The sequence below is a fragment of the Equus caballus genome, chromosome 15 (assembly GCF_041296265.1).
Source record: "Equus caballus isolate H_3958 breed thoroughbred chromosome 15, TB-T2T, whole genome shotgun sequence".
NCBI classification, from domain to species: domain Eukaryota; kingdom Metazoa; phylum Chordata; class Mammalia; order Perissodactyla; family Equidae; genus Equus; species Equus caballus.
In genome coordinates this window covers 49,487,344-49,496,250 of record NC_091698.1, presented here as the reverse complement: position 1 = coordinate 49,496,250, position 8,907 = coordinate 49,487,344, and the positions used below count along the sequence as shown (strand labels likewise).

The following is an 8,907-nucleotide window of genomic DNA, read 5'->3' as shown; positions in this document are numbered from 1 at the left end:
GTGTCTAGGGCATTATTATTCTGGGATCCTCTGAGTCCAGTTTCAGAGACTGAGATGTTTTGAAGTGCACGGTTTTCCCATGAAGCCCTATGTACTTCAGGTCACTCCCATTCCTAGGGTGCGGTTCTGCATTCCAAACTCCAAAAAGGGAGATTACTATGGAGGGGGTTACTAGCTCCCCTTCTCTTAGGGAGTCCTAGATTCCACTCGCTGTCCTCATCGCCTTGAAAGCATTTCAAAATCTACTTAATCCCTCAGCTGCTTTTGCAGAAATTGTCAAATGCTCCCATGGCAAGATTAACCTCAATCATAGGCTTCCCTCTCTGGTTCTCTTTCTTTCCCCAGAAACTGCCCCAATATTTCTTTACTATCTTGTTATCTCTATCATGCCTGCAAGTAGATTAATTATTTCCCCCAGGTTTTCAAGTTGTCCTAAGCAGGAAGGCTTGCCAGAACTATCGGCTCTGCCATTAGTGGAAATGTAAGTTCCATGTATTTAATAGTAATTTCCCACAGATTTTCTCAATGTTTTTAATGGGAGATGTCCCCTGTTAGTCCTTCATGTTGCCCCAGTGTAAGAACTAAGTGTCAAAATTATAAGACACTATATTCTACTGGTAAAATGCTTGGTCTCTGAAGTCAAAGAGATTTGGGTTTAAATAGTGGCTTTACATCTTCTTTGATATTTATATTTTACATTGTCTGAAAAAGAACTTGGAGATGATTTCCTGTGTTATTTGAAAGTCTAATTAATTGTGAAGATGAAACAAGATAATGTTAATAAAGCACTAGCATAGGGTTAACCAAATGAGAATACTCTAGAAACAGGTTGTCGAAGAAAGAAATCTTGGGACTGGCGAAGTGGTATAGTGGTTAAGTTCACACACTCCACTTTGGTGGCCCGGGGTTCGCAGGTTCAGATTCCGGGTGCAGACCTAGCACCTCTCATCAAGCCATGCTATGGTGGCATCCCACATAAAATAAAGGAAGATTGGCACAAGATGTTAGCTCAGCAACAATCTTCCTCAAGCAAAAAGAGGAAGATTGGCACTGGATGTTAGCTCAGGGCCAATCTTCCTCACAAAAAAAAAGAAAAAAGAACAAAAAGCAAAAAGAAAAAAAGAAAAAAGAAATCTTGGCTGTATGGAAATATATCCCTTTAAATAGAGAGATTCGGTGATTACCACCTCAATCAAATGATCAGACTCCCTCACTCACATAGTGGAACAATCAGATATGTGCTTCTTTATGTGATGCAATAATAAGTATATTACATCACCTATGCAGTATAATTGCTAAATGTTTTACCTGAATCGAATCATGAAGAGACAATCAGACAAGTCAATTACAGTACATTCTATTGGATAACCAGGCTGAGTTCTTAAAAAAAAGGTCAATATCCTGAAAAACAAAACCAAAGGCAGGGGGATGCTTCTGGTTAAAAGAGATTAAAGGGGCATAAAAAAAAAAATCGTATATATATGTAAACCTTGTTTGGCCCCTGAATTGGAAAAAAAATCTATAAAAGATATTTTGGGGGCCATTGGGGAAATTTAAATAGGGATTATAAATCAGATGACATTATTGAGTTAACAAACAATCGTAGATGTGATAACGACATTGTGTATAGGAGAGTGTACTTGTTCTTAGGAGACGCAGGCTGAAGGATTTAAGGGTGAAGTATCATCACTGTGCAACTTATTTTCAAATGCTTCAGCAAAAATAAATGATAAAACAAATGTGGAAACCTTAACCAACTGGTATATCTAGGTGAAGGGTATACATGAGAGTTTTTTGTCATACAGTTACTTTTCTGTGGGTCTAAAAGTTTTCAAAATAAAAAGTTGGAGGAACATTCTTGTTTCTTTCATTTGAGTTACTCATTCTCAAGGAAGTTTTTAATTCAGTCAATAAAATTTAGTTGAGTACCTATTATGTATTACATTCTCTTGTAGGTGCCAGGGAATGGCAATGAACCAGATAGACAAGATTGTTCTCTGAGTTTCAGTTTCCTGATCCATAAAATGGATATAAAGTAATAGTCCCCGTCCCCCCCCCCCCCCCCATAAGCACAATGCTTGTAGCAGAGTAGGCACTCAATAAATGATGGCTATTAGCCTGCTCCTTGACCCTGGCTGGCTGGCTGGATGGCTGGCGTGGTGAGGTAGCCCCCTGGAGGGGAGGGCACAGGTCGGCCTGGGGGCCTCCATGGGGTGGGGCGTCTGAGGTGTCAGGGGTGCTCACCAGGCCTGGCCTTCACAGAAGTAGCAATAGGTGGGGGTCAGCCCAGGGGGGCTCTCCTTCGCTGTTCGCTGATGGGATGTCCAGCAAGTCCCTCCCTGCCCCTTGGCCCCAGTGGCCTCTCCTGCAGAATGAGGAGATGCTGTGGTCCTGCCTGGAGCCTCACTCACTGCACAAGGAGCTCTGCCGGGAGGCAGCACATGTGGGGTTGTCCCCGGTGATGAGGATGATTTTGGGCTGGTTACTTTTGAAAACTGCAGACAGGAAAGAGGGTCTGAAAAGTGGAATTTACTTGTCCTTTGTTAAGAGACATTTCCATTTGTAAGAGAGGTCTCCATCTGTGGGGGTGTCTCCCTCTCTGCACCAGCAAGAGGGGAGGATGACCTTATCTCTAGAAACTCTTAATGGGGAAGGCAAGGACATCCAGACTTAATCCGATCTGATTCTTATCTAAAGCTATAGGACCATCCAATAACCAGACCCCACCTGCACTGATAACATTTTAATGACTTTTTTACATAATCTTTCCTTTGCCTTGTAAAGAGATAACTCACATACCTATGCCTTAAATTTAGCCCTACCCTCAACCCATGCCTGCAGCTCTTACTGCCCATGGGTCCTGTCCCCATGCTATTCCATACTATTCTCTGAATAAAACAGCACTACTGCCAGAAAAAATAAATAAATAAATAAATAAATAAATAAATAAATAAATAAATAAATGATGGCTGTTATAATTGATCATCTTTGTCCTTTGTTGATCTAATTTCATCCATTTATCATTTTGGTCTTTCAACTCTACTTTAAATAAAAATGTGTGATTTTCAATCATATGTACCACTCTTTCCAAATCATTTCCTGATGTTACTACTCATTTATGTTACTATTATTGGGGCATTTGAAGTTTTGGAGAGAAGATGTTATACAAAGTCAAAGCAAAGATGAAATTAAAGTGGTTAGGGTACATTTTTCAAATTAGCCTTGTATATATGAGTATTCTAAGGTCTAAAGTTTATATTCACATAGATCTTGTTGATGATTATGTCCTAGTCTAAGGTTGAGTTATAAACTAGAAGTAACTAAAGAAAGGTTTCTAAAAAAGAAACCAAAAACGTTAGATCTTGAACTGATTAAATACTAAACACTGTTGGAAATTCCTTAATACTTTGTCCCAATAATCTTGCCTTTTTACAAACTGTGTATCCGTATGTGCTGTCTTATCTGAGTGACGGCACTCCTTCCTTCTACTCCACCCACTCGCGCTCAGACGCTAATGGCTTAGTTTGATAACTGTACAGTTCATTCTAAGTCCATAACATAAAATTTATCATTAAGTTCCCAAACTTGCCTTTCAGTATAGACTGTGATCATAGCTAATAACTTATTACATAAAAAGTTATTTTAATGCTACAGTACTAAAAAACCAAACTAAAGATTCTTCATACAACTTGCAAAAGAATACTTAAAACTGATTGGGATGACCCAATAATTAAAAATAATAAGTGATACTTTTGGGTTACATTTATTTTCAAGTGTTTATTCAAAAAAATAAAATAAAACATTTCTACTTTCCTATTTTTCTCTTATACCTTTTGAGAAGACTAGAACAATTATTCATATATTAGCATTAATATTAAGCATCCCATACATCTTATGGGTTGTACTTTGCATTTCAATACAATCTTGTCTGCTAACAATATAGCAAATTATTTTTATTATAAATTCTGGGTGGGGCTAAAATAAATAATATAGAAATAATTTAACAAATCTTTATGGAATATCTACTATGTTCCAGGTTTGGGGAGCACAAAAATAAATAAATGGTCCCTACCATTAAGAAGGTTGCAGTCTAAAGGGGGAAACAGACAGATAAAAGAGACAATTTAAAGTAGCATGATCGCTTTGAGAGTGGTAATGCACAAAGAACTACAAGAACCTTAAGAGGATCACTTAATCCAGAACAAGAGAAGTTAGGGACGGTTTCCAGGTCAAGATGATGAGTTTTAAAAAAGAGTTTACCAAGAAAAGAATTAATGGTGGGTGAGAGGAAGAACGCCCCCATAGAGGGAACTGCCAAATAGTCCTGGAGACTGCACTGGCCCCTTCCGACTCTAAGAAGATAGCGGGAGACAACCAGTCACCACCTTCGAGATCCAACAAAGGGAGTTTGTATAGAGTGGAGCATCTTTCGGATATTTGCCTATTTGTTAAATACTGGTTTCCTGGATTCTTATCTTTTGCGCTATAGAGCACACTTTCAGAAGAAAACCCCATACCAACTAAAATTCTTTGTAGGCACTTTTTCCAATGGTGCTGACCACAGATTCAGAAGGAACAATTTGGTATAGTGAGTACTAGATCATCTACTTTTAAGAAAAAGAGAACAAAACCTAAAGGTTCCCTGAAAACTATAAACTTTAACAAAGTCAGGTATATAGGGTTCTCTAAAATAATATTTTTCTTTCTTTTAAATGTGGAGAAAACAGAAAGGAGCTGCAAGTCCTTTGTCTCGGTTATCTACGAGTAGTACACTAGATGGTGCTGTAAGGCTGTCAGAAAGAAAGTTTTACCAAGAAAAAGAGTGTGGCAGTTCTGATGGCAGTTAAGTGTTCTGGAAACTTTCCACATATTTTCAGTCCCTGAGAGCAATTCCAGGTCTGTAGGCAAGTAACAGGACCTTAATCTCACAAGTTTTACCCCTCTAGTCAGATTAGTTTTAAACTAAACCACAAGTTTTTAAATACATTTTAAAATAGTTTCAATGTGTGACAATTCAACCTGATTCCACTGAAATGGAAATTTTTGTCATTGAAATAAAAATTTATTATACATTTAAAAATATTGCCATTAATTTCATTTAGGTAGTCTTCCTGTGAGCCTCGTTATGTCTACTACTTAATGAATCTCTAAGTCAGCGTCTTCAAATGGTTTCCTGAATTTTTAAATTATCATTAAGCAGAAAATGCCAAACTCTCTTATCTTTATTAAAGTACTGCAATATACTAATACAAACACATGAAATAATACATTTTGAAATCACTTTATCAGTATAGTATTTCTCATATAAATAACATTTCATGATTTTTCCACATTACAATAAAACCAGAAAAATATTTTTTACTAAAGTGCAAAATAAAAACAAAGCTTTACTTTTACATATTTTCCACTTAGTTTGCTTTTAAATTTTAAATATTAAAAAGGAGAACAAAAAAATGAATGGATAAAGATAGACTTTTTGCAACTTGAGTCTTTAGTTTTAAACTCTTGAAGTTATGAGATCTGTTTGTGATTTTTCTGCTTATCTTTCCAATTCTGCTTCTAGAATTTCCCCCCACGTATCTGCATCCATCGGGTACATGATTTTTTCTGGTAGGCTAACAGGAGAACATATGTTGCTGTATCTGCCGCTTAACCATTCATGTTTCACTTTACTCTTCTGATAATTCCTCAGTAGTATTACCTGAAAGAGGTAAACCATCATCGTTAAAGAAGGTAGTAGGTGGTTGATTAGTGAGTTTTCTTTGAAATTAGAGAAGCTGATTGACAGGTCCAAAAAGAAGACCAAGTATTTACATTAATACACACACATACTAATAAATGTGTCTGTGTGTGTATGCATGTGTGTGTGTATATATATATATATAGATAGATAGATATAGATATATATATATATACAGAGATAGAGTGAACCACAGTTTGCTGAGGGTTTTGGATAAGGAGGGATGAAAAGAAGTAGCCACTTTCCTTCTGGTTAACAGAGAAAAATGCGTGAATTCAGGATGTAAAAACTGCAAAAGGATGGATGGGGGACAGTGCGGTTTGCAGGAAAAGAATAATAATTCAACTTGAATGCCAAAAGTCAACACACACTGGATGTCACTCCGTATATGGAATCCTACATCCTCCAAGCAGAAGGTAGAGTTGGCTCAAACCCACTGCCATATTGTCAAGAACACCGTAGACGACAAAGATTAAACGTACCCTCCAGGAATAACCCCTTTTCTGATCATCATCTATTTCTCTTTGGCACACAGCCCGTACAGTCAAGCAATGAGGTTTCCATAAGGAGTCGCTGTTCCTTATTGCGTAATTCCAGCTCCTGCATGCCACTGACGCTCTGCACAAACTCCGAATGTCCAGCTGACTGAAAATTTTAAAAGTAACTTCTGGAGGCAGCAGTTCAACAAAGTTATTTTGACTTTCTTTTTTTTCCTTGTCAGCATCCACAGAGTTCAATTCTATGTCAGAAACTCCTGAATTACTGTTCCTCTTGGAGTTTTTCTGCATAGCTTGATGTTTGTGTAAATTATATTCTCATATGTAACCTAAAAGGCAAAGTTTAAACTTAGTCTCTTCAGATCAGACTATAGATCCTACTCTGAGCCAGATACTTTCTGGGTATGATTTAAAGAACTTTAACTTTCTTGAGTTTCTCAATCTGCAAAATGAGGCCAGTGACGCTCTTCTTCCGTGTGTTCTTGCAAGGATTAACAGGGATGACGTGAAAAACATCCAGCCTCACACTGGCATTGCACGTGGGAAGCACTCAACACATGTTATTTCCCTTCTTCTTTTAAAATATTTTTAGTAAATGGGTTTGTTTCTAAACATTTATTTTTCTGCTCCCAAAGAACATTATCTAGAAAAGAGAAATGAGGAAAAAAAAGAGAAGTGATTCTTCACAGGCTATATTTTATTGAATTTAGTAGTAGAAATGACTATTGTGAGAATACATTCGATTCCAAACATTTATTAAAATACTTTTGAAAATGTGTATGATTCAATTCTATTGAACTCTTGAATATTTGTCTATGGGAACCGATGCCTTGTCATTAAGTTCTTCATCCACAATTTGTGACTTAAGCAGAAACCTGATGGCCTTTTAGTAGCATATGTAAGAATTGTTTATCCACTCGTATCTAATAGGTAAGAGCTCTCATTTGACACAAATACTATCTGAAATTGACAAGAGGTTGAGGTCCGGGTTATAGTGATACAAAGTCTCAACTATTCAATTCATTTATAAGATTAGTGTTTTAAAAATGGCCTCTTGAGGGGCCAGCCCAGTGGCACAGAGGTTAAGTTTGCACATCCGGTGGGCGGGGGTTCGTGGTTCCGATCTCAGGTGCTGACCTATGTATAGCTTGTCAAGCCATGCTGTGGTAGGCGTCCCACACATAGAATAGAGGAAGATGGGCACGGATGTTAGCTCAGGGTCCATCTTCCTCAGCAAAAAGAGGAGGATTGGCCGCGGATGTTAGCTCGGGGATAATCTTCCTAAAAAAAAAAAAAGGGCCTCTTGAAGTTATCCTACATGCCAAGTTAATTATGAACTAAAGATAATAGTTACTGAGGCCATCAAGGAACAGTGACTTACAACTATAAACAATGTTTATAATTCAGGTAGGCATAGCATGTGACCAAAGATTTAAAGTCCAGTTTCAGCTAATTTACCTAAGGTGCATGGTATAGGTTTCTGCAATCAGCTGAAAGCGTGGAGCTATTTTTGCACATAAAGACAACTCATATTTACTTAAAATCAGTTTATTCCATTTTGCACTTGCTTTTCTAATAGGGGGTTCCGGTGCAGGAGCTGGGGTTTAAGACACAGCTAAATACTTCTGTTAACTCAGCTAATGACAATTTCCCTTTCTAGATGTGCTACTCACCTATATGTTTCTGGACTTGCCAAGACCACAGCTGCTCCCATTCATCTGTTTTTTACGATCCAAATTAGCTAAGGTGGTTAGAATTTTACTGTCCTAGTTCGACAGAGGACTTCCTCTTGAGGGTTTGGGGAAGTAAGAAAGTAAGCGGGTAAAAACGAGTTCGTGAATCAAGAGCAAGTTTTGCCACGCCCCCCCCCCCCCCATTACAAACCAAAGCCAAACTACCATATTCTTGAAAAGAATCTCATATTAGGAGAAAGTTACTGTGCATTTAAATGTTTGTTACCTCTCCCAGGATCTTACTGGGGAATAAAATGCGTTCTCCCGGTACAGTTACTCCACCGGAGGCAGATCAACGCTTTTGAGTATAATAGTCGGGGGTGCCTTGCGTGAAGTTCCTAAAATCCTATTAGGTACCTTTCTTCTAAGTCCAGTTTTGCCTGGAGCCTGAAAACCCTCTCTCTTCTGCCCTTTCTTCTTTATGAACATTTTGCTGAATTACCTCTCTAATTAGGTAGGAGCTCATCCCCCTTTCAGGTGTCACACAGAGGGAGGGGACTGGAGGCAGCGCAGACGGAGGGGCGCTGCCCGGTTCTCTGGGAGCCCCTACCCGGTCCGGACCCCGCAGGGGTCTGAGCCACCCTCCTTGCGTGCCTCGCGCAGGCTGCACCTGCCACAGTCCAAAAAACACCGGACACTGACACGTGAACAACGATAACGACCGGCAGCACCGACTGTCACCGCAGCGCGGGGCCGCTGAGCGAAGGCTGCGCTGGCGCCAGGACCGCGGCCCCGAGCGTGCCCATCTGACGTCTGCGGGAAGGGAAAATCCTCCTACCTCCTGGGCCGCAGCGACTTCTCCTCTCGCGATTTAAATCCTGCAGAATTCGAATTTTTCCCCATGGTCCCTTACGTCCCGCCCACTCTAGCCCGGTCTTGCTGAGTCGGATTTCGCACAGGCGCAGAGAGGAGCGCGCACTGCCTTTTGGGATTGGTA

At 39.3% G+C, this 8,907-nt stretch overlaps 1 protein-coding gene across 5 annotated transcripts; it reads right to left on the bottom strand.

The window, feature by feature from the left end:
- Positions 1–5,204: 5,204 nt before the first annotated feature.
- On the bottom strand, positions 5,205–8,897 carry FBXO48 (F-box protein 48). 5 transcript variants are annotated; one of them, XM_070235364.1, is made up of 5 exons: positions 8,749–8,865; positions 7,911–8,025; positions 7,375–7,518; positions 6,223–6,880; positions 5,205–5,701 (listed from the first exon to the last, which is right to left on the bottom strand). In XM_070235364.1, exons 4-5 carry the CDS (start codon positions 6,526–6,528, stop codon positions 5,540–5,542), a joined length of 468 nt encoding a protein of 155 aa, XP_070091465.1. In that variant the 5' UTR covers positions 6,529–6,880; positions 7,375–7,518; positions 7,911–8,025; positions 8,749–8,865; the 3' UTR covers positions 5,205–5,539. The 5 variants fall into 5 exon arrangements, with proteins under 5 accessions (XP_070091465.1, XP_014586608.1, XP_014586609.1 ...); XM_014731122.3 differs by lacking the exon at positions 7,375–7,518 and having other exon boundaries at positions 8,749–8,897; XM_014731123.3 differs by lacking the exons at positions 7,375–7,518; positions 8,749–8,865 and adding an exon at positions 8,413–8,551.
- Between the last annotated feature and the right edge of the window lie 10 nt (positions 8,898–8,907).